At 37.5% G+C, this 26,433-nt stretch overlaps 1 protein-coding gene across 1 annotated transcript in view; it reads right to left on the reverse strand.

Annotated features, from left to right (window-relative positions):
• Positions 1–26,433, reverse strand: part of CDC42BPA (CDC42 binding protein kinase alpha) — a 181,523-nt gene that overhangs the window by 26,364 nt on the left and 128,726 nt on the right. Inside the window, exons 19-29 of the mRNA XM_034060359.1 lie at positions 21,293–21,398; positions 20,554–20,702; positions 18,417–18,508; positions 15,702–15,778; positions 7,373–7,492; positions 6,667–6,747; positions 4,551–4,656; positions 3,660–3,796; positions 2,868–3,007; positions 1,945–2,026; positions 629–845 (exon numbers count right to left, since the gene is read on the reverse strand). Of these exons, the coding sequence (XP_033916250.1) occupies positions 629–845; positions 1,945–2,026; positions 2,868–3,007; positions 3,660–3,796; positions 4,551–4,656; positions 6,667–6,747; positions 7,373–7,492; positions 15,702–15,778; positions 18,417–18,508; positions 20,554–20,702; positions 21,293–21,398 (1,307 nt within the window). The remainder of the gene's footprint in view (positions 1–628; positions 846–1,944; positions 2,027–2,867; positions 3,008–3,659; positions 3,797–4,550; positions 4,657–6,666; positions 6,748–7,372; positions 7,493–15,701; positions 15,779–18,416; positions 18,509–20,553; positions 20,703–21,292; positions 21,399–26,433) is intronic.

Genomic DNA, 26,433 nt, shown 5'->3' on the forward strand with positions numbered 1-26,433 from the left:
ATGTTTTTAATACCTTGAAATAAACAAATACAACGCTAAACCCAACACTTTTATATACCAAACACTGGTAACCTCCCAGTCTTTCAATTTCCTGCTAAAAAAAGTAACAGCAAGAAATACCATTTTTAACAAACCATTCAGAGCATTTAAGTGTAATACTGACTTTAAAATAACTACAGTAACATATTTTAACAAAATAACTAGAGTTTAAGATATTTTATGCTGCGGCATTTAAAATTATAAAATTCATTCTCTGATTTTGTGTTTTTATGTATTCTCTCTGCTCCCACAAGCACATTTTGTCAAGTCAGTGATTTATATCCATTCTATAGTACTAATTTGGCCCAGTTCTGGATTTATGTATATAGAATAACAGAAGAGTAATGTCTAATTCTCAAAATTATTAATAATTATGAATAAGTGTGAATAGGGGGAAATATTCTTAAAGATCTGACAAAAGTACTGGAGAGTGAACTGCACTTCTCCCAAACCCATATGCATTTCCATATGGGATAAAGCCACCATGTGTTACTCCATTCGGTATATAATGCTATTTAACACGAAGGTTTCTTGCAAAAAAACCCCCATGCTTTTAGCATACCCATTTTTCTTCTTACTCATTTCATACCTATGATTGCTGCTGACTGTGTTGTTTTGATGAGGGGTAAGGTGCTGTCATAAGCTTCTTTGGGAACATAGACTGAGCGGTCTTTGAGTTTGTTCTTCTTCAAGATCCTATGCAATTCATTCAGCACTCCTACCCACTTGCTTTTCTCATTCTCACCGTCTGCTAGAATCAGGATTGAACACTTATTACTGGATGCAGAGAGCTGGGAAGCTGTAACCTGGAAAATGTTAAAATACACATTTTAAGTCATAAGCAAAAAAAAGAAAAAGTAAATAAATTTATGGTCATTTTTACAAGGGTATCAAATGCCTGTAAGCACCCTTGTTAGCAGCTGTCTGAACTATGAATGATAAAATGTAGCCTCAGTTAATAGAATACACTCAATCAAGAACCCAGAGCAGAAAAATCTGCAGATGTAACTCAGCAAAGGTCCTGAAACGTCTGCCCTAAATAAAATAGTCAGTTGTTTCTCAAAGCAATTTACAATGAAAAGCATTTCTTACAAAGTGTTCTTTAAGACCAACAGTTTTTATTAATAATTTAATGCAGTAGGAATGGTCTTTATGGAAGAATGATCTATGATCCTTTTCATGTATTTGGTACAGCTATGATAGATAAAAATGAAAGCCTCTTTTGCAGGTTTATCTTCATTCAGCAGAGAGCAATGAACAGCTTGAAAACTGGAAAAACAAGAATGAAATACAATGGTGTAGTAAAGAAATGATAGAGGAATTGATAAGGACACCAAAAGTATTTTATTGAGGTCAAAGCTTCAGTAGAATATCTAGTAAATGTAATTATTAGAAAAAGCCAATGACGGCAAAAACCTGAAACTAGACATAAATTTTGAGGAGCGTTTTACACTTGATTTCTATACTGACTACCTGATGGATGGGAGTTTTCAGAGATTCAATACATATATACAAAGAAAACACATAAAACAAAGTGTTCAGAAATAACAACAAAAGAAATTGTGAAGAAGAAGGCAACTCTAGGTAATGAACATGTAGAAGGTCATGAAGAACAAGAATTCCAAATGACTAACATGAGGGTGAGAAAAGTATGTGAAGGTCAAAAAAAATAAAATCCAGGTAAAGGGGAGATGAGAGCTTGTCTAAATGTGCCAGTGCTATTTTCAGCACAAAAATGATAATATGTAGAGACCCTTATGCATTGCTGCTGCTGCCATGGATACCACCCGGCCAGAACTTGTGAAGAATATAAAATACTAGTGAGCTGTCAGTGGATGCACACTCTAACACCACACTGTGAAACCTGGTACTGCTGGGTTACTAGGTTCAAGACATAATACTTACCCTAAAGATACAGGGGATATCTTTTCTGTTTGCATGGATGACATCTGAGGCCAAGACAGAACTCACTGAGAATTCTTCATCCCTTATGGAGACCACAAACACAATTGGGAAAGAGTTAAAGAGTAAAATCTGTGCTTGGTTTTCACTTATATTTCCATAGTGCCAGTAGCTTTGTTTTGTGAAAGACACATCAACACAGTCCTGAGATCTAGTTTTAAAAATTATCCTTTCTTCTCTATCTGCAGATCAAACTCACAAACGCAATGTTGCATAATGAATTCCTGGTAAATGTTGATGAAGATGACTCTATTCAGAGAATCTGGGGCTTGTCTCTTTAAATTAAAACTTTTAAAAAAGTAATAAGTAGTGAAACTTAAAAAAAAATACACCTGGACCAAGAGCGCTTCTCCAACCTTCATAAAAACACAAACTCACTCGAAGCTATAAGCTACAGCTGCTTGAGACTTCCTGGATAAACCATCTAGCTCAGAGATGAGCTTTGCTTAGTTGCTATGTTAAATGTTAAGTATTTCAGTAATACTGAAGAGGGAACAAACTATTTAGCCCTTCTGAACCAAAACTTGTTTTACCCTATAACTAAATTCCATGTGTCTTCCAAAACTCTATTCAACCCCAAAAGAAGTTATTTTAATTCTTTGCTCATTGCAGATCTTCTACCCAGCTGAACAGATGCATTTTGGCACATGATGTAGTAACAGAAGTTTAAATTGCCACATATGGACATACACATTCAGGCTAGCTGCTAATAATGCCTTCTTCTGGAAAATCAGAGGCTCTCAAACATGGACCACAGTGTTTCATAAAAGCCTGGGAGGTTGCTTACTGATTTCACAAAAAGAAAAAAACAGGAAAAAACCTCCCAGTGCCTCTTAAAAGCTCCCACTGAGCACCAAAGCACTTACCTCATGTCTATGACCTGACTCACTACCACGCTGGGCTGGGATGCTTTTCCTTCTGCTACATCATAGAGGAAGAGTTTAAAATCACAGATCACTGCCAGTGCTCTTTGCCAGCCTTTCTTTACTCCAGCTGGTTTTGGTACCTTTAGCAAAACAAATTCCCATCAACTCTCTGTAAGCTTGCATGAAATCAAAGATCAGACAACACAAAAATTAATTCTCTTTTCTAGGCTGACAAGCTTTTATTCAGTGATACTGTTAAGCAACATAACCTGTAGCAGAGGTGCAGTCAGCATCAAACACAGCCACACAGACATCACAAAATATGACTTAAAAAATTCATAGCACTACAGATTTTCTTCTTATTCACAAGCTGATTCAATTAACCATTACAGAGAAAGAAACCCATCTCTAATTGGTCAACAGGAATATGGCCCAAAATATGTTTAATAATTTGTCAGTGTTTACACACAAGTATTCACACCAATGACCCTAGACAGTACCAGCAGCAACAGAAATACCCAAAACCTCACATGCCCTCATAGATGGTCTGGTCTCTAGAGATGGACTGAAGAAGACCACCTCAAAGCACAATGGCCAACAGATGGACAAGGAATTAGTCTTGAGGATGCTAAGTCTTGCTTTGTCAAAATTTAGGTCTTAGTTTCCAAACTGTTATCTTAAGTTATAACTGAATCCATTTCCACCCTAACAATCCAATAAAGACTTTAATTCCAGGTCTGGAAAACAACAAATTTAATTTAAGTGCCCCAAATATAGCTACCTGATACTTACTCGGACATGTCCTTCATAAGCTGTTCCTATGCCCTTCTGTGGATCTATTCCCAAAGGTCCCTTGGTCTGGTCAGGAGGGATTGGACATACTGCAGGAGCCTTGTCTGCACAGGTCACGTGGCAAGAGAATCCACATACTTGTGAAGAGGATGAGAAACAACGAAATTTAATGGTTCTTTCTTGTGCAATTCAAAAACTATGATAATAATTATATTTATTAAAGGAATGGTTTCTTTTTTTAACCACCAACTGAATGGTTTCACTGAACTTTGCTACTCCGAGACAGAAATAGAAGTTTGTGCACAGCAGCAGTTCATGCTTCCACCTGCTCTAAATTCTGATTTTCTGATTTTCAGAGGTATATGGATAGAGTCTGGTTTCACCCAGGTAAGAAAGAGCCTAGTCAGAAGCTCATACTGAGATAAGCTCTATGATTTCTTCAAGGCCCAACTTTAACAGCAAGCAAAAAGGCAGAAGCTCCTCAAAATGACAGGTATAATTCTGTTTACATACAATCCCAGAATAAATTAGTCCTGGCAAGAAGCAAAACTGGTACTGAAAGAAAAACTATCTTACATTTTCCCTACCAAGTCAGAAAGCAAAGCTGCTGTCAGCATACTTGACTGTGGCCCTTCACTGTTATCTTCTGTAAACTGAACTAAGCTCTTCTACCACAACTGGAATAAATATGCCACCAGGTAACTGGGTCACCCGTTACTTAAGATGCTCAAAGCATTTGGCTTCTACTGTCAAAAGACTGAAGCATGATAACATACTCTGTTATGCAATATATAAACAGAAGACTCCTGCGTTATTAAACTACAACATTTACTGTCCAATTTGCATCTGTAAAAACTAGAGTTCACACTTCCTGCTTTCACAAGTGCTTACCTTCACAGGTACAGCCCTGTCGTATTAAACCGACCATCAGAGATGTACACTGATTGCATTTTGTTGGTGTATTAAATGATTTCACTACAAACTGGTGGGCTTTAGGCTGAAAAACAAGCAGACAAGGATGTTAATGCCTGTAACGCTTCTAAAGAACTATATATTTTTTTCACAGGCATAGGAGTGCATAGCTGCATTTAAAAAGGGAGCTTATTTGTGTTTACTGAAATGACATCCATGCTCCTAACACTGAAAAATGTTCCTTAGCAGTGCTCATTATTGATAGTCTAAACCATCCTCTGTAAATGAAACCATGGAAACTGGACCTTGCCTCAGAACATGAGTTCGTTTCCATTGCAGATAGGAAAGTTGCCAAAATTATTCCATTACACTCTAGAAACTGAAGGTGTGTTTGTAATGTTCTCGGTGGGCACCCAGCGGCCAGTCAAGGTCAAACCCCTCCTTAAACTGCAAATTCAATGCTCCTCTATAAGAAGTGTTGCCTTGGTTCAAAGAAAAATATCATGCTTTAATTTGCATGCCAGAAATCTATGCCAGAGTTCAGTTTTATGGGGTCAGGCACAGGCAATTTCAGAAAACTCTGTTTAAAAGCAAGAGCGTAGGTGAAGCTGATTTTGGAAGGGCTTCTTGTTAGTTCTTGGGAACACAGACTACATGAGTAAGTGTTTTAATTCTCTCTCCCCTCAAGGATAGCAGTGCTGATGCTATGATATCAAGGCTAAATGTCTGTGTAATGTGGTAGTATGATTCATAAGAAGACCTTATATAAAATCCATGAAGCTGCGTGGCTGTTCTAGGAATAACACCCAGGAAAGTAACAACTGGTAGGTGGAGAAAGGATACAGCCCAGAGTGAACACAAAGGCTGTTCAAACAACCTGAATAATGTGATTTGAAATAAGACAACTTTGCAGACTATTTTAACGAGTAGGTATATTAAAATTTTACTCAGTTTCCTGCTTTTTACAGCATAAGATGTCACAGTTAAGGGCTCACACTTCATCCATATTTAATAATAGTTTTACTGTTAGAATGGAAGCTTTCTGTCTGCAGATGGGCGTTTTGTTTTGAAACTTGCAGGGAAACAATATTTTGCTTTAAAAACTTATGCAATCATAAAATAAGGTTCTTTATGAAACGTAATAAATTAGAAAGACAATAATGATTTATTGAAAAACATATTTGCAACAGTTAAATAATGTGCACAGTAAAATTACCAAAATCAGTTAAGCTGATCTATTAAGATGCTGCCAACAAAAGAGTCTACTTGCCTTTACACAAATTAAGTCTTTGGCTATTTTGCCATTTATTAAAGCAGAGAAACAGATCTGTATCTTTTATGTATATATTTTAAATATATACATATTTAAAGAAGATTCCTAAGCCATTGAGGCACTTCTGAAACTTTTATGAGATACTTTTTCCTTTAATAGCTTGTACTTTATTCCTCATTTGCTTGAATATACACAATTCACTGTGAATTAGCATACGCTCACTGGCTTATTTGGCCAACAGCAAAATAATTTCAACAACTAATGTAAAAAATCAGTATTTATGCCAGTAAAAAGCCGGAAGACAGAAAAACTGGAATTCCTTCTCCCAGTCCAGCACTGAAGCGCTCCCTCTACACTATTTATAAAATGCAAATCTAGGGGTTAATTTTAGGCTTACTCTTTGCCTTTGCTCAAAAATAAGCATTTAATTAGCACACAGACCTCCTAAGCAAAGACTAGCCCACAGTGATATCAATTTTATCATATGCAGAATATAGGGGCAGGAAAACACTCATTTTCTATGAAGTCTCTTATTACTTTCTTCTTGTTCTGGTTCATTTATCTCTTTCTAATGTCCAAACTACTGTTTTTCCTATCATCAAGCCCCCGTGTGATGCTACAGGGGAATACCTAGTACAACCTGTCACACCACATAATGTAAGAATGAGGGGTTTAAAATATTAGAAAGCAACCAGCTTGTACATAACCAACCCTTCCAGGCAGTTCTGCTAAGATTACTGTGATACACAGTTCTGAAGCTGTTGCCCAGGAGTGATGCTTTCCCCCTTACACTGTAAGAGGTGTGAACGCTTGATTTAATACCTTTGGTGCAGAGAGTCCCGATCCAATATACGCTGTCCTCATGGTTGGTGTGTGAATTGAACGGGGAGGATGATCTGTAACCTGAACACAGTCCCCAAAGGATCAATAAGATATCAAGTACACACTATTAAGGGCAGCTTGAATAAAGTAAAAACACTACAGTATTCCACCCACCCCATCCCAAAACACAGGAAAGGGCTCAGAAAAATTACGTGTAAGATTCATCTCCTAAATGTCAGAAATAACTTTACCTTAAACATTTGACTGAATGTTTTATAATGTGGAATAATCACAGAGCTAAATTTCTTAATAGTGAAAGGGGATTCTTTATGATAGTTGCAGAGCTGGCTAACATTTCATATTAACAAGACTTTCAGCAGAACTCCAAAGCTTGCTTTTACAAACTACAGTGTAACACTATCTTTGTGCCAACATTTCTTCATTATTCATGACTGAGGATATGTTATGAAGAAAGACTGTATCTGATAAGTGATACAACACAGTTCCCATCCCTAAACAATCAGCCATATGTGAATGTGAAATGCCACATTCCCCAAAATACAGTTCACTATGAGTGCAGAAGGCTATTACAAGGAGCGAGCCTCATTCTAAATAAAAGCATCTGCAGTGGCAATTTTTGTATGAGTGAAACTAGTATTCCTAAAAAAACCAAAGGCAAGACAAAACTTTGTCAAGAGTGAAGTACCTCAATTGGTTCAATCTCACTAGCTGTAGAAGGAGACCTTGATCTTGAATGAAGGTGAGACTTGCTATCTTCATCCCGTGACGGAGTATTAGACAACGTAAAATTCTCAACTGAATCAATCTAGGAGAACAAGTTGAGAGAAAAAACAACAACCAAAAAATAAATCAAAGACATCATTAAAAAAAGAATTCTCAACTCTTACCAAAACAAGATATGGGAGCAGTGGAATTCCTAAGAGAGAACTGAGAGAATAAGAAGTCAGTTTTAAGCAACTTCCTAATTAAAGGACAAAAATGCAATGAAAATTATTGAATATGAAAACACCAAGGCTTCTGCTAAGAGGTGAGCACATGCATAACAGCTGCTAGTGCAGGGGCCCGAGAAATACTCAAAAAGACTTGCAATTCAGCATTTTAAACAGGTATTTTCTAAACACTACTAGGATTTGTCCACTCGTGGTAGAGATTTTTTAGAAGTGAATGCCCAACATAACCCATGTAAATCACTGCAAATGTATTTAGAAGAAAATAAGGAGAAAAGGAAGAGCAAACAACCTATTTCCTGAGATTAGTGTTAATTATATTTGTGGAGAGTCAAGGGGGTTTTTGCTCCTGATTTGAACCACAAAGACAATCTTACCAGGAATATAGATTTTACAGGGGAATATTTTCCTAGTCCTTGATATACAATGAAACTAAGCCCAGCGTAGAACTACACTGAACAACAATGCTGATAAGTACAACCAGGTATCTTGGATAGTAAGTCAGCTTTTGTCAGTGCAACTGAAAAGCCAGAGAATGCAGAATTCTTCCTTGAAACTAAGACATCTCCTCATCAAAGTTCTGTAGATTGATATATTTTAAAATAAAGTGTAACGAGATGAGGATGCTTTTCTCCACTAACAATAAAACTAAAAGCATAAGGCCTTCTGAAGGCTTCACTGTATGCCTGGCTTTTCTGAAGCAATGCTACCATCAGCTCCCCATGGCTAAGGACTTGGCAGACTTGCACACCAGCTAAATATGCAGCAACATCTACAGAAAGCATTTGACCATTCCAGTATTTGGGGGTTTTGTTGTTTTTCTTTTTATCTCATTTGCCATTATCATCATACTAAGGATTCCACAAACTTTAATGCTTTTGGGGAACAAAATACATTGCCAAGCCACTCTTAGACATGCATATACAGCCCTGTTCTCCAGAAACTCAGTTATGGTAGTTAACAGGTGCAGTTGCTGGTTTTCCATTATCAGTATTATTATTAAAATGGGAGTGAGGTAGGTTTGATGGCTTCTGTTTTTATCACAGCCTTCAAAAGAATGATCCGATGGAGAATGTTCACCAGCTTAATCAACTCAGGCATATTAAGATGCCTGCAAGTATTTCTGTAATGAAACCAGGAAATTCTCACCCTGGGATACACCTGTTTTCTACACATAGATGATGTGTTTCAAGCATTGAGGTAAAAACTAGCAGTAAAGCAAAGATTCTCTGCTCAGGTTTACCAGAAGCAAATAATAATTGCAAGCTTTATCCAATGTTAGTAACACTGATGTCTTTAAGCAGTAAATCCCCAGACACATAACATTGTTTCAATTATTTTAAACTTTTTTTAATCAAGTCTAAACATCTGATAAAGACTGTTCAACCTCCCAATAATTCTACCTTAAGAATGTTATTAAAAAATAAGCCCAATGGGTAACTACAGGCAAATTTTTCATCGCAAGAAACAGACATTCCTTTTCTTTGGCAAGTTAAACTCATAGATGCAATCTATCATCACATAAATGTTTCCAAATACTCCAAAGGCTTTCCCTTTCAAAGTAGCATCTGCATACCAAAGAATTTTCATGGTGTCTCTTAAAAAATTTAATACAAGCATGATAGCAATGACAGAACTCTTCTGGAATGTGCTACAAAGCCTTTGTGGTTGAAGACAACTGCTGAACCAGTAACAAATGTCTTTTTACTTTAGTTATGAACATAAAAAGCCCGTGAAACATACCAAACCTGATCTACCATTACAGAATTTGAAGGGAATTTAATCACACCTTTACTGCAGAAACAGGGCCTTCAGCTGTGCTGCTGCAGTAATTTCCAGGTTCCTTGCTTTAATGAGAAGAACTTCATATATAACCTGACTCATGTATGGCCAAAAGCTTACATGGACTATATTAACACCATGACAATTAGTTTTATACTAATCCACTGGGTTATCAAAAGCATATTTCAGTATTTCCTAATAAACTGTAATAGCCCTGTTAGCTTTCACAGTGTCACCTGTACAGGTCTGAGACAAAGCTGGATGGTGAATAAACACATCTTGGGGAGAGACAAGCTTCTGAGTGGGAGCAACAGCTGACAAAACGAAGCAGTTATTGTAAGCTTGCCTGAGACACTGAGTGGTATGTGTTGAACTAGTCTTATTGGAGTTGTTGGGCATTATTGCTTATTTATTGAATATTCCATAGAAACACTTCTATGCTTCCCTATTCCTATCATCATACGTGTCTAAACAATACAGAAGTGGCAGCATGAGCTTAAAATGAGCATACCTGGTATGAATTCAGTCTGACAAAGCTTTGATAACACCATGTTTAAAAATCCACCTTGATTTTTGAAACATCACAGAGCTTTCCAGCTTCACAGCTGTTTTCCTTGCATGAATTCTTCCTGCCATCCTTCATTCTCCAATTTGCTCAGTTCCCCACTTCCCATTTATATTTATCTCTGTACTGTGGTATTTTCTGTCCTTTGCTATGACATGCCAAATTTCTACCTTCTATAGGCAATACCTATAACTCAACACATGCCCTCTGCTAAGGGCAATGAAACAGACAGGTCCTCATTTGACATTGGCTCACCTGTCCAACCTGCATCTACCTGATCAGCTTTCATAAAGAACTTTGATATTGAAATAAGAATGTACTAAATGCATCTTCTCCAGTTACTGTAATATTCTGCTTATAGGATTCCCAAAATAAATATTCCAAAAGCTTTTAGCCCACAGCTGTAAAACAACAAAAAGCACAGCAGCAGCAGCAAACAGCAGCAGCAGCACAAGACATGCAGTGAGGGAAGTACACAATCCATACATTAAACAAAGGCATGTACACAACAGGCAAAAAATAAAGGGCCACATAGAGTAGGACAGCCTCTTACACGTCTGCCTTTGTTAGCTGGAGTACAGGAAGGAGAGCGCTTTAACAAAGAGAGGAGAATATGTTACAAAACCAAACAGTGACACATACATCACCTCAGAATTGGTCACTCTACATCTCCAGAAGTAGTATTTAGACACACACAAACATGTTCATTCTTACAAGGGTTCTGAAAACAAGATGTTCTGGGGCAACAAGTGGGAAAACACATCCAAGAAAAAGGAACATTTGTTTTAAAGTGTAGTCCTGCACTGGACAATAGCAGTGAAACTGCAGGTACATTAGACTAATAACATCAAATAACAGCATCTCTGTACTGTGAGCAGGGTGAATAAAGCAATCTCTTGGAGGCACAATACATCCAATTTAAAGTATCATCAAGAAGCAGAAATATTCTAAACTTAATTACAAATGTACAGGTAGAGTCAGGGCTCTCATCACAGAACGCCATGGCTTATTCTGTTTAATAATGAGAATTCAGAACATGATTTATTCTGTGCTTATTTACAAAGTTCAGGTTTGCATCTAGCCCAAGCCCATGGGGACTGTAGGCGAGAACTTGCAGGAGGATTTAAGACATGTGTTTTTAATTTGTAATGTGGTGATAACAGGGGAAAAATAATATTTCCTAGCAAGTGGGGAAAATAATTTTGCCAAGGAAAAATGGGATCCCCTTTTATTGTTATTAAGTCCAAATTCATCTGTAACTAAAACAAGCTGATTGCTTCTGGTAGCTAGCAAAATACACAAGGATCCACCTGGCAAGACACCCAAATCAAATCCAACACTTCCATTATCAGACACTTGTAGTGAACACAGGAGACTGAACACCTAGACAACATTACTGAGAGACAGCCTGCAACACATGGGAAAAACAGCAGCAAAGATTTAGAAATTAGTATATTAGAGTCCATGAGGGTGACTTTCCCTCCCCACCAAAATCAGAAACCAGGGACAGCAAAACCCATCCCTACTTCCCTTTGCACCCTACCATGTGCACAGGAGATACAATGAACACATGGACTTCCACAGCTATGATGGTTTAGGCACCAGTTCTGCCAACCTCACCAAGTATTTTCTCCAGGAGGAATAGCTGTAACCAACAGTGACTGCTATTCCTCCGGATGGTGAGATACCACTTCTGCTCAGCATCTGCAGGCTACAGAGTCATCTACTTTTACTTTTCTCCAGTAGAAATTGCAAAACTACTGTTTTCCTCATAAGAAAACCGGAATTCACTCCAGCCATTTACAAAGTGCTAAATACAGTTACGCTGTTTGGATGGCAGACACACAGGACATACTGATCCCAGTAATCTCCAAATGTCACCAGTGGGTCAAAATCAGTGCTGGTTACACATCCACAGGGTAAGCAGAGCTGAGATCTTGAAAAGAGTGCTAGATAATTGCAACTGCATGTTACTTTACGCTCCCTCTATCACTTCCTCATGAAGCACAGAGGCTGAAGGAACAATAAAGGCCATCAGTAAAATTTACTTGGCCCCTTGATCACAGGAGAGGCTTTCCTGAAACCCATCCAATAGTGCAGCACTGTTTAAGTCCTACCTGAGGACTTCCAATTCTTCCTTAGCTTTAATGTAAGGCGCTGGCACAGGGTTCCCAGAGAAGCTGTGGCTGCCCCATCCCTGGCAGTGTTCAAGGCCAGGTTGGACAGGGCTTGGAGCAACCTGGCCTGTTGGAATGTACCCCTGCCCATGGCAGGGGGTTGGAACTGAATGAGCCTTAAGGTCCCTTCCAAGCCAAACTGTTCTGTGATTCTACAATTCTCAGGTTTAACTGAGCACAGATGAACTCTTCTTGAGATGCTGCAAGAAACGCTGCCCTTCAATGTAACTACTGCCAAAAAAGAGACACTGGAAAGGGAATGGAGGTCAAATTCAGTGGGAAGGAATTTTGAATACCCTTATTTTCATTTAAGTGCACCTAATATTTTGATATTGAACCAACTCAATGAGCTAAACATAAGTTAACCAGTAATTTTGATAATTCAGTTACAAATTTCTCTATGAATGACTCAAGTAACTGTCCAATACTTGAAAGATGCAGAACTGACTTTAAGCACAACTGCATTAAAGCACCTTTCGCCTACTAACATCTACATCAGCTTTATTTATCTAATAAAGACAGGTAGCCCAACAAGTCTTGTATTTGCTTGCATAGTACCATTTCCCATCTTTGAACAGGCAATTCTCTTCTCCTGCAGTTTTATTAGATGAGATACAATTCTGCCCTGGTGTTAACAGACGTTAGCACCTGGCCAGCCCAGTCCAGAAGTCTACCTGTGCCCAAGGCAACTAAGGAAAACCAGCTCCTGTTGGACTAAGACTGAAGATGTAATGGCAGAAGCTTGATTCTGTGTGTTTTAAGTCATCCACATGCAACAGTATTAATTAAATTTAATATAATTAGATTTAAATAAAATTTAATTTTTCATCATAAATTAATTAATTAATTAATTTAAATAAAATTTAATTTTATTAATTAAATTAAAACAGTTATTAATACCTGGAGTTTTACCTAAAAGATGGGTAATTGAAAAGATCTGACGTGGGTGGACCGATGAAGAAGAATGTTTCAATAAATACAGAATAAAGTACTGATGTCCTTCAAAATTAACTAGATAGCAACCAGGGAAGCTTTCTTTTCCTAATTTTCCTCTTGTAAAATAGAACATTATCAGTTCCTCTGCCATGTATATACTTTATTTCTCTTTTATCAGGTTTCAGGAGAGGGTATTAGGTATTTTTAAAAGTAACTTTCTATGAAATAACCTATTGCTACACACTAAGTGTTCCTAATATTCAGGCAACATAGAGAACATTTATTTAACCTCCATAAAGTTATAAATATTATTCATTTATTGTAGATTTAACATGACAGGAAACTACTTATGGTTTGGGCATTTATTTTTTTTTTTGTGTAAGACAGAGTTTTTTGTATGCTTTACAAAAATACAGGCAAATAGTGCCTGCTGCAGTACCCACGATGTACCTTCACATTTTGGCTAAGGTATATACCTGATCTAGGGGGGAAAAAAGCATCTAGAAAAGCATTCTTTCAGTGTTGTGAAAGGCAATGCCACCAATACAACAGGCCCATGTACTATATACCTTCTCTGTTACACCCCTCACAGCAGCCATTTCTAGAATAAATTTCATTATATTTTAATGTAAACAGAACTATACTATTTTAAATATAAATGTGCATACACATATATACAAGCACACACAGAGATACACACACAATATACCTACAGAGTTGTAATGGATGGTTCTCTACTATGTATGTGTTGCATATACTGTGATTTTAATAAACTTATTATTTACTTCTATGTGCCTACTACTTCAGTCTGGAAGAAATATAATGCAGTCAGTTTTCAGCTTTAAACTCAATTCCCTTATTATGCATCTAACTAAGCTAAATAATGAACAGTGTCCTGACAGAAAATCAGCTTCTCAAATGGCAATAAAAAGCAGTAAGTTCATTTCAGTTATAATGACGTTATATTTTAGCCTATATTCTTGCAATATAAGCTAAAAAAAGAGATTTTCTTTATTTGAGCAAACAGAAATTACCTGTATGCACTTTCACTGATGTGATCAGAAAACTACTGGAAACAAATGATGATAAAGTAATAATATGAAGCAATAGAACTAAATTAAATCAACATGACAGGGGTTTTGGAACCATTCTCCACAGGCCATATCAGTAGGTAAGGCCCAAAAGCAGCTGCTCCCCATTAGAAAAATTGATTGTAAATAATAATTCTTCACCTTAACCTACAGAAGAACATTTACTTTAAAATGTATCATCTGTCTATATAAATAAGTGTAAGTATGCTATTATAGGAAGTCCGTTCTCTACTGCAAATTTAAGTTGACTGTGTTAATGTTTGACTATTCCAAATCAAATAACTGCTCTCTTATTAGGGGGATTTACTGGTTTAAAAGTCAGACTTACGTCATCCATAAAATCAATCAATGAGGATGAAGAGGAGGAAAAGGAATCCTATTTTAATGAAAACAGCAGTAAAAAAAAAGAGAGAGAGAAAGAAAGAGATGGATGAAGAAAACTGTTCAGTATAAATAAAAGTGCAAGACTAAAGAACTGTAAATAACTAGTGCCAGTAACAGATACCTCAGTAAGTTGCCATTAATTGCCTTTCACAGACAATTAATACATTACCTGTATAAACCCCAATGTTTTTCCAGCATTCACTCCATAAAATAATATTCCTGCACTCCAATAGGAGTTTTATATTGAAAGTAACTTATAAGAGAAGTAATTCAAAAGCAAATAAAAAATGGTATTAATGTGAGGACTTCAAGAGAGAACAATGAATTAATGAATGCGTAATGAAAAGAAAATAAATTTGGGGACATTAGTAACATCAGGGATTATGCTCGTTCATGTGATGACCTTGTAAACCCATCACAAAAAACACAGGGGGGAATTTCAGACCAGTATGTAACAGTACAGGTGCCTTGTTCCTTCTGAAGTCAGTTTGACCAGTATTTCACCCCAGCTGTTCTTTTCAGATAAAAACAGTGCATTGCTTATTGTTGATTAAAAAAGATCAGAAATGTACAGTGTCATTTCAAGTTTTTTTCTTCCAGGTTTTCTACCTAAAGTGGCCTTTTGTCTAGAACTGGCACAGGAGCTATACAGATTCATTTTTAAGTATTTAGGATCTGTGGAGAGGAGATGCATATTAATTATCTGGATTTTACAGATCTGTGTAAAATGAACAGAGAATGAAGACCATCTGATAAATACATGGTACCAAGGACTTCATAGAATACACCCAAGGATTATTTATGTATTTTCTCTCAGTTTTAGGAAGCCAGCATCTGCAATACTTAGCATTTTTCTAAATACAAAGAAAAGCCATTTCAACAGCTACACTTTCCATGTTCACTACAAAACCAGGAGAATTTCTGCAGTCAAGGTCTGAGTGAGAAATCACTATGATCACCAGTGTTCAAGAGAAGACAGCCAGCACTGTAAATGACAAACAATTCTCACATATTATTATACACAAATATAAATGGAGCAATATGGCAAAACCGGTAGCAAATTCTCAGTAAATAGCACGTAACAGCAGTAGCTCCACTGACTAACAGAGAGTTAGAATAGCTGTACACTTACTTCAAATTGATCCAGAGCAGAGGTAGGCGCATTCAAAAATGCCAAGAAAGAATTCTGTGAGTCTTGGTGCTTTACACCTAGAAAACAGCAGCAGGTTTTTAAGCTACAGAAAAATGACCTTTTCATGGAGGACCTTTGCCTTGCTGAATCGGGGCCTGAGTATCCACCTGAACCACCTACATTTTTTGAAGTGAGTTGTCACACTATGAGTTGTCTGGTTTCCAGAGTAAGAGTTTTTAAACAGATATACAAGCCCTAAGCAAGCAGCCTATGTTTAATTAACATTTTCCAAGCAAGGATATGTGTGGTATGAATTCAACATGAAATCATATTATAAGCACCTGTGTGTTATGCAGAAGGCACAGATTCCTAATGCGCAAGAAGCAGTGCAGAACACACTGGCACAGAGGCTAACACAGTGTGTTGTCACCCAGCTCTATTCACACACTGGACAGGCTACGGTAATGGGATGGCTGTAGCCAACAGTGAGGTTCCACAGCAATGCACAGAACATGTTTGGGGAATATACTGCATTCCCAAATAATACAGGTTCCTTGACCCATGCTCCATGCGTGCCTTCTACCTCTCACTTTCAAATGTCCAGGAGTAATACAATCCTGGGCAAGCTTCAAATGTCTCTGCCAAGCTACACCATTTCTGTGGTTTTCAGCCAGTAAGCAGAGCAGGAACGCTGCACCCTTCAGAGCTGCACAGGCTGGCACATCCTGATTGTTACTTTAACTTGCTCCAACTGATATATTTCTTTTTTCTTCACCTTTTCTTTGGGGCATAATTCAATTTGCTCTGTGGGCGTTCATATATCACAGATGTGTACAAACTCTAGCTTCCTGATATGAGAATATATATAAATATTATATATATACACACACACGCAAATATTATTATGACCAGAGCCTCCAGGACTGTGTGCATCTCAAAAGACTGATGCTATCAAAGGACACTTATTTATCTTAGAAAATACCAGTGTTTTGCTCTAGCTAGATATATCACCTTGTTTGCTCTAAATAAAACCCACAGTGAACAAGGAGTTACAAAGAACCCTTTCCTCTTCAAAACATAAATACACTGAAATCTCACTAAAATACTAAAAACAACTCTCAAATTACCTGCTGCTTTACAGAATCTTTTTAGTAGGCTTTTTTTTCCCCATCCTTCTAAGTTTCTGGAAATCATTTATAAAGAGCAATGGATTCAAGTGCTAATCTAAGTAATCCCTTCCTAGAAATCAATTTCCACACACAGGAAGTTACTCTACCACTGTACATTGACTAAATCTGAATCCTCTATACAGTTCATGATTCAAACATCAATATTTATTCTTCTAAGAGAAAACCAAACCCAAAGAGGATAAGGATTTTGGATTAAAGTGTATTTCTAAAAATAATATTTGAATAGTTGCAGTAGAATCTTATTAATTTACTTCTGGCAAAAAAGTGTAATAAGTAACTGTTCCTTAAACAGCACATTCTCTTCTTTAGGAAAAGAGTAAAAGTTTATCTCCATTTTCACAAAAAAACAGTAAGGTCTTAAACATTAGGAAAAATACAGCACAAAATATTAATTATAAATTCTTAACACATTGCTTAACACAAAGGAAGATTTCAGAAGTTGAGTAGCCATGCAGAACATTTAAGACAGTTCAAGAATCTGTAAGTGAAAGCTGTTGTCTCCATGGAGATGCTATCAAGAGTTCCTCTCCAAGGATGTGGAAAAAGCACAATCCTGGTATCAGTGCTAAGAAGTTCCCTAAATCTTGTTTGCTTATTGGCATCAGTCATTTTTTAATGTCCTGTACAGGTCTGTATTATTTTTACCAGTCAACCACCACTTGGAGGCTGAATATAAGAGATTAATGCACAATACATCATTGACTGACATGCTGCAGAGGCTGAAGAGTATTTGACATCCCTATGCAGCAATTGTTGCAGGGTTTTGAAACTCTGGAGTTCAAACAGTTCCCTGCTGAAAATTAGGTAATTCTATTTGGCCTGAAAAATCACTTCTTCCCATGTGACCCATAAGATTCAAACAACAGAGCTACTGGAAAGAATCAGCCAAATCATTTATCATCTCGCAATGAATTCTTTTTTAATTTCAGAATTACCAAAAAGTCTTTTCTCCCAGCAACAATGTGAAATACTGTTAAGACAGATGCACTGGAAAACCCAGAACATACTCTTAAAACCACAGCAAAGCAAACATGACCACACTGCTCACTGCGTGGTTACAATGCCAATCAACAAAAGTCATCCCACAAAACAAATAAAAGCTATGAATGCCTCAGCAGTTGTTTACTCTCTGTGTAGCCAGGAGTCAAACATCCATAAAACACCACTATGGTAAATGTTGAAGTCTGACTACCTTCACCCATGTTAAAGGGGAAAAAACTTGTATCTGTACTTGTAACAGTTTTCTGGCAGTAAGTCACCATACATATGCCAAACAAAAACAATGCAATTCCAACTCAAATAATAGCTTCCTGGTTCAAGCGTATCAACAAGCCCGAAGTGCAATACAAGTATGTGTTAGAAATGCAAATGCAACTGCTGTGGGTACATCTTAACGTGCAATTGTTGCGCTCACATTTTGTATGCCAAAGTCTGTCAGTACCATACTCTACTTGCAAGGTGACAACTGATAAGATGTACCCACCAAAGTGAAACATGTTATTTACTTGGAGATCAGTTGCCATACCCTTTTCTGATCTAAGCTCTTCTGTCTCCTTTTTCAGCCTTTCAATATCTGTCAACAGCTCCATGTTCTTCTTCTCAGCTTCTTGCAATTTACTTCAAAAGAACACAAACAAAAAAACTATGTAAATATTGAGAATCCATGATACAAGTCACTTTTTTTTGTCTGTAGAATCACAGAATGGTTTGGATTGGAAAGGAGTTTAAGCTCCAACCCCCTGCCATGGGTAGGGACCCTTCACACTAGATCATGTCACTCAAGGCTCTGTCCAGCCTGGCCTTGAGCACTCCAGGGATGGAGCATTCACTACTTCTTTGGGCAACCCGTGCCAGTGCCTCACCAGCCTCACAGTAAAGAACTTCTTCCTTATATCTGTCCTGAACTTCTGTTTTAGTTTAAATCCATTCCCCCTTGTCCTATCACTACAGTACATCTTTGCATGCTATTTAAAAATTAATGCCCAGCAAGCTTCTGGATGTCATCAAATGCAGAATGAATTCAGAAATCTATTGGGACCTGTTTTGTATGGTATTTAAAAAACCCAAGCGACATAAAAAGCAATTAATTGCCCCTGTTTACTTATTAAATAGGCTCATGTTTCTAATTAGAGAGTAATTGTGTGAGCCTGTATCCTATGAATAAGAAAAAAAGACCACATGTTATTTTATGCTTAAAATTGGTTTGGGGTTTTTTTTTGTTGTTTTTTTTAATTTGTTACTTCACAGTGCCTGTCATTCTCATAGATGATACTGAACTATTTTAATTCTCAGTCATTTCATAGCTAGTTGTCTCAGTGCTTGCTGATTCACAGCCAACAGGTAACACATTTCTACCACACTTCTCATCTTGTCTATCAAAGCAAACATCCTGTTAGAGGATCTACAGTGCTGCCTATCATGTTATGTGGTCTGAAAATCATCCAAGTCAAGTGGACATGGTATTCCTGCTTTACAGACAACATATTTGAATCTCAGTTCTGTCCAGCAGAGAGCAACTGAAAGTTTGCAACTTTTCTGAAGCTGCAAAACAAGTCAATCACTCTAAGCTAGACTGAACTTGGAAACCTAGAAATTGAATGTCTTCCCACTAATCCCTGCTTTAGGCATTCACCTAAATGAAGTCTAAAAAGGGAGGAGAGGATATGTCTGATGAAGGCATACAAGAATTCATAATCTTCCATAACCACATCTTATTACAGTGCAAATCTGTATGCAAGAAGTGATTTTTGCCAGCTAACCCAATGCAGCTATCAACAGAATGGAAGAGAGTATGGTAAAGACACAAAAGCAAACTCTGCTTGCATTAGAACTTGTTAACACAACTAGGAGAGATTGTATTATTAAACTGTCCCCTCTGAAAGTCTCTTTAATATGGGTGAACAGTGTGCAGCTGCAGCAACCCAAGGATGCTGGGTTATATCAACAAGGGCATCACCACCAGAGATGAAGAAGTCATTACCCCACTCTACTCTGCACTTTCCAAGCCACAACTAGAATACTGAGTTCAGTTTTGGTTCCCAGTATTCAAAAAAAGATGTGGACAGGCTGGAGAGAGTTCAGAGAAGGGCTACAAAGATGATCCAAGAACTGGGAACCTGCCTTGTGAGGAAAGCCTGAGAACTGGGTTTGTTCAGCCTGGAGAAAAGAATGCCCAGGACAGACTTCATCACCATGTGCCAGTACTTAAAGGGTGGCTACAAGGAAGATGGGAGACTCCCTTTTTACAAGGAGTCTCTTTACATGGAGAAGACAAGGGGTGATGGGCACAAGTTACTCCTTAGGAGATTCTGATCAGATACAAGAGAAAAATTTTTCACATTGACAACCAGCCATTGGAATAAACTCTCCAGGGAAGTGGTGGATTCCCCAGAACTGAACTTCTTTAAGATGTGGCTGGACAGGACACTGGAACATCTAGTCTAGGTCATGCCATACCTAGAAAGCTGGGACCAGATGATCACTCCCAATCTGATATTCAGCTGCTTACACCATAAAGAAACATATGGTCTTTTTTTCACATTTGGATGTAAGGAACTGGCACGTCATTCATATCAAATTTTGACAGATAAGATAAAATCAAGATTTGATGACAATCCCTAGGAATTATCACAGTAAATTTCTTCCGAACAATTCAGTCTTACCACTCTGTAGATATACAGGAAGCTTTGACTTTATTCAACTCATCTTGAATAGCCTGTTTGGCTCGGATTTCCGCATCAAGAGCAGATTGTAGTTCCAACCTTGCAGACATATCCAGTTTTGCGAAGCGGCGCATCTTCCAGGGCATGTCCTAACAAAGAATAATAAAAGGGAAAAGAAAGGCTAAGAGGAAGGAAAGCTGAAACTGAGGAATGGAACTAACTTCAAACAATTACATTTTTGTCTATTATGTTCTTAATGTCAGAGTCATTCATTTCAAAGTAATATAAAAAAATTAAGAGTATGGTTACTAGCAGTATTATTTTTAAACTCAAGTATTAGATAGGCAAAATGAACATCTTATGCTGTTACAATCTTAAAACCATTGTGAATTCTAGTTTGGATGTGCCTCAATTCATATGACAGCTATGAAGGACATTCACATTTCATAAGACAAAGTTTTTCATGACCCAAAGTATAGATTTACTTCAATAAATTCATATATTAGTATAAACCAGCTACTTGAACAATGACATATATAAAAGCACATTATAAATATGTTTGTGTTTAATTCATTGATAAACAATAAATTGGCTATTCCAGTTATTCAGAATGGAAGCTCTAGAAAAGGTGAAATTTTGACTAACACAGACTCTACAGACAGGTAGAAACTGCAGCTGAAACTATCTAATTAGTGTTTTTACAAAGAAAACCCCCTCTGACATATGGAAATAGTCTTACTGTAGCTCTTGCACCCAAACTGGAGTTCCTCAGTGCCTCTAGTTCTTCTGTCATTTTAGAGGCCAAGGCTTGAAGATAACCTCGTGCATCTTTTTCATCACTTACCCTAAACAATTACAGAAGAATAAAAGGGTGTTTTAACAAAGAATTGAAAGGAAAAAAAGCCACAAATCCCTTCAACAAAATAGCAATCAGAAACACAAACTAGCAGAATACAAACCAAAAACCATAAAGCATAAGGAAACAAAAAAATATAATAAAGAAAACCACACAGAACTAAGCCTTTATTGCTTTGCAAACATCCAATAAAAATATCCTTCTTTAAGAGAAGGAATAAAGATTAAAGAACTATGTATCTAAGAAAGTAATATATGTCCCAGTATAATACAGTATTGGAACTAGTGGTTTACTGTATCAACTATGAGAGCTAGTAGTTAGAGTCAGTGATGTTGTTTCAAGAAATGCTAATTAAAGAGAGAGAATATAATTCCAATATTATTAAACAACATAAGCCAGAAGAGGCTCTCTGAGCTTGCTTTCTATCAAGCCATGTTTTCTGGGTGTGAAGAAATCAAGGAGGAAACATGTCTCGTTTTGAGATTCTTTCACCATCAGTTACATGGAGGAAATAAAGACTTTGTGATTAATGACAGCAGAAGGATCTTTCTTTACATTGCTTCAGGTTTTAACATAGAAAAGGGAGTTGCCAAAAAATTATGTCACTGAAAACTAAGTAGCTTATGAAAAACTTCACCCAAACACACACACACACCTAGTTCCTTTCACCTCACATGCCTGGCTCTGGACACGCTCATCTAACCCACAGAACAAACACAGCTCTGCGACACCAGGGTACACCCCAGTCTGAGCTGGTCCTGAAGACCAGCAGTCTAATACCACAGCTGATCGCAGTTAGATCTGTCAGCACTAACCACAGAAATGTTTAGGATGTGCTCTAAGTAATGAACATCTAATTGCTTTAAATAACGTAGAGGAAAGTGTGAAAATAATATTTCTATTTAAGAGAAATTAACTTTCCCTTGCTTCATAGCTGTAATTCTGTTGGAGTGATTCCCCCTTCATACCAATAAAGCAACATGTTTCTCTAGTTGATGCTATGGACTTCATGCACACAATAAATACAGAAATGGTTCTACTTGCAAGTTTACCATTAATTAATAAAATCAGTATTTCAACAAAGATTTAGAGACTAGGAGGCAAGAAAGAGGGAGAGCACACACTCTGAACTGCCACAGGGAGGGACAGAACTTTCCCACAGTAGTCTTATGGCAAGATCACAATGCAAAAGCCATGGACTAAACAGCTACGGGTTGTACTGACTTCTGGCTGAGCAGTTTAAAGTTTACATAAGAAAAATTGCTTTAATACAGAGGAGGCTAATGCAAAAATAGTGACCACAAAACTCATACCCAACATGAAAAACTAAGCACTTATTCATGCTTTGGGCTTTATCTGCTTTGTCTCCTGCTTGTAATTCAGCTCAAGAGGTAGGGAAGAGCCTAGAAAAGAACACAACTTTAATAAAGTCAGTGAGAGTTTTGATATTAATGAGTCACTATTTTTCCCAAGGTATACTAGAACTCAATGGAAGCAGCACTCCAACTTCTTTTCCCATAACATGCTGGATACATTGCAATGATCAGATACAGATAAACTTGGCCGATACAAACTACTTAGCATCTAGGAGTCGGCAAAAGATGTGAGGAAATAGCACTGAGATGCTTTTGGAGGGTGGAAGGCACATAATGCATAGTAAAAAGAAACGAGTGCAATGTAAGCAGGAGTAAAAGGAATGTGATGCTCTCAAGGCAAGAAAGTGATGTAGAAGGAAGGAAAAGGGATGTAGGAATCAGCATTTATCTTCTCTGTTTTTAATGTGTAAAAACTTTGAGGAAAAAAGGGACAATGTCAATGTCCAATTTCTTTGTCAAGTTTCAACATGCAATAAGGAAATACTTCAGTTACTGGGTCTATGATGCACAGAGCCTCCAGACTCTGAATACTGAAAAGATGCACATGGAAAAACCTCATAAAGATGTTTCACAGAACATGTAAAAAAATAGAAAATTAAAAGATAAAATCAATTGTTTGCAGAAATCTATACCGAGTTCAAGGAAACTCCTCAGACTTCGGAAGACAGTAAACAACAGCAGTACAAATTGGGGAAATAGTTTTGTTGTCCACTAGATGGCAAAATTCCCTCGATAATGAAGAGTGATTAAAGACATGATCGCAAACACCGATGTGAAATGGGTTGTGTGACCCAAGGAGTCATGTAGATTTCTGATTTATTGCTGTTTTGCTCGATTGCTTTTTGTTTGCTTGGCTTTAAAAACAAACAAAAAAACAGAGCAAGAATGGTAAAGTTACTCTTCCTAATGTTTCTCTCCTTGCCCCACTTCCTGGGGAGAGTCCTACCAAGCACAACAGAAGACGTAAGGCAGGAAAGTTCTTCAGGTTCCACACAGTCAACTTTGTTTACAGAAAATTTAGCTGAGGTTAACTGTTCTGTTTGCATATGTAACAGAAGTGCCCCTGAAAGCTTAGTTCATTAACTATAAAGAACCTACAACAGCAACATAGTACAAATTCCTGTCACATTAAATTCAACTGTTCGGTTGGAGCTAACACCGTGACAACCTTTGAATAAGCATTGACTAATATCTAGTAAGCTGTCAGGCTGCTCAGAAACTCAGACTCTTCAGGTCTCTGTGTCCTATTTTACAATACAATATGGGCCCAGAAGCCTAAACAGTTTTGCTGAACAGGAGCAGTCTTAAAGCCCTGGGGTCTTAGGCCAAGCTGCATCTTATCTGGTTTAAAACCACTAAGGAAGTTCAAGAGCCATCACTCCCAATTCTCCTTGTTTCTCAATGCTTTTAAATGTCTGTCATTGTATCACTATGCTCAAACCCTGCATCTTATTTCCTTCCCCCCAGCCCTCCTCAACAAGATTTGGATTTAAAGCTGCTTCTCTAAGAAGTTTCAACACTTCACTCTGCTCCCAAACACTGACATTTCCCACTGCCCTCCTGAATTTCTCTTTCATAGATGCTAAACTTCTGATTATTCACACCACAAGCATGATGCATCTCAGGATTTTTCATGCTTTGAGTTTCTTACAGTTGAATTTTCCCCAAATTTTTGCTAATCCTCTTCCACAATTTGTGTGTGCTTTCTCCTCAGAGCTACCCAGCTGAATCTAAGCAAACATCCACTAGGTAAATTAGGTAGGATTTAGCTCATCCATATGAACAACAATACAGAGTTATTCATTTGAACTAGTTGCCTAGGCTTCATTTTCAATCAATGGGGAAAAAAAGTGGCTTCTAAAGTACTACTAATGGGATTTATTTGTCTGCCTTAGGACTTCTAGAACAAGGTTACATGAATCCTTCCTAGAGATTCTTGCCAAGTACAACGGGAATCACTACCAAGATTTCCATCGACCTCCTTTCTGCAGCAGAACAGAAATATGGTAGCATGGCTATTTAAAGGATTTCTTTTTGAAGAGACTGCATGAAACTCCAATGCAATCAATCTCTTTCCCATCTCCCAAAGGAAAATTTATAGCTGACAATAAAAGCCTCAATACTTCTTACCCTTGTCAAGGAATGATGAGTGATTTGGCTAATATAAATTGTCAATGTAATAGCTCCATTAAGGCTGAGTGATCTGTGAGGGTCTGTTGCTACCATATTAGAATTTGCAATGACAGTTTGATTCAAGTGTTTGTATCAAAATCTGGCTGTATTTATAGAATCTTGATATAATAACAGCAAAAATAAAAAGGCTTTTGTACATTTGCCCCAAAAAGATTCAAGAGAGCACACTAAGAAAGCAGGAAAAAGCTAAAGGGAACATAATAGGCCATCCAAATAACTCACAAGTTATAAAATCTAAAGGAAATAATGATTTAAAAGGGTGCAAGGAGTCATAAAAAAGTGACAATCTTAACCACCCAAAATGTGGATTTGAACAGGGAACAGATTTCCTGAGAGAGATATCCATTAGATGGCAAAGCAATCAAAGGACATAAGGGACTCCTTGGGCTTGTGTTACTTACAACAGGGCTACAACAAATCCCTCAAACTACCATGGGCAGCTGAGCAAACTGTTTACAAACCCAGTAATTAAGTCCATCTACTGCCTCCCATCCTTCATGAATCTTGGTACAAAACGATGCTGGTGGCCAAACTCCAAGTTTAAGAGGTAGAAAGAATGCACCACAAATATCTATCTTAAGGTAGCATCCTGTGAATAATCTGTTAGTTTTGAAGAGGGAGCCAACAAGCTTTCCCCCCACTTTGTTAGCACCAAAGCATTCTGTTGTCATGCTGAAGAGGTGGACAGGTATGGATTGAAACTGTGTTCTGAGGAAAACAGAGCTTGTGAAGGGTTAAAGAAGACTAGCTTTCATCATTTTTTCCCCTCCTTTTTAAAATGGTTATCATTATTATAGATGTCCTGTGTGATGTACTCTAAGTACTCTAGGTTACCCTGCTCTTGCAGGGGGGTTGGACTAGATGATCTTTTGAGGTCCCTTCCAACCCTCAGGATTCTGTGAACTATGGGATTCTGTGAACTATGTTTAAGTACTTCATATAGCATCCCATGTTCACAGTAAAAAAAATCCCCCAAGAAGGACCTGCTTTCAGTATGCAGTGCTGAATTCTAAGGCCAGCAGAGGGACATGACCAGATTACCTGGGTAACACATGGAGAATCTAAACATAACGAGAAAAAATACATGAGGCAAGCTAAGGCCTCACATTGCTGAAAAAAAGTCAACATCAGCAGAGAGGAGTATGGAGAGAAAGTATTGGATGTGCATCATGATTGGGAACTGGAACCAAGCCACATCTTTTTAATCTCTTGCAAGTCTGCTCCCAGTACTTCTATCTTTTTTCTTACTTTTCACAGAATTGTTTAATTTTTAGTTCCATACTTTTAAAAAAAAACATTGTATTATCATAAGGGATCAGTAAAATGGTATCTTTCATTCCAAAAGTTAGCCTTGCATGTATCCGATTGGTTTCAATAGGTATCTTTAGAGATACAAACACTCAAACCTCTCTTACCCCCACAGCCACATCTCTAATACATGCGAGATCCTTTATC

The sequence above is a fragment of the Melopsittacus undulatus genome, chromosome 3 (assembly GCF_012275295.1).
Source record: "Melopsittacus undulatus isolate bMelUnd1 chromosome 3, bMelUnd1.mat.Z, whole genome shotgun sequence".
NCBI classification, from domain to species: domain Eukaryota; kingdom Metazoa; phylum Chordata; class Aves; order Psittaciformes; family Psittaculidae; genus Melopsittacus; species Melopsittacus undulatus.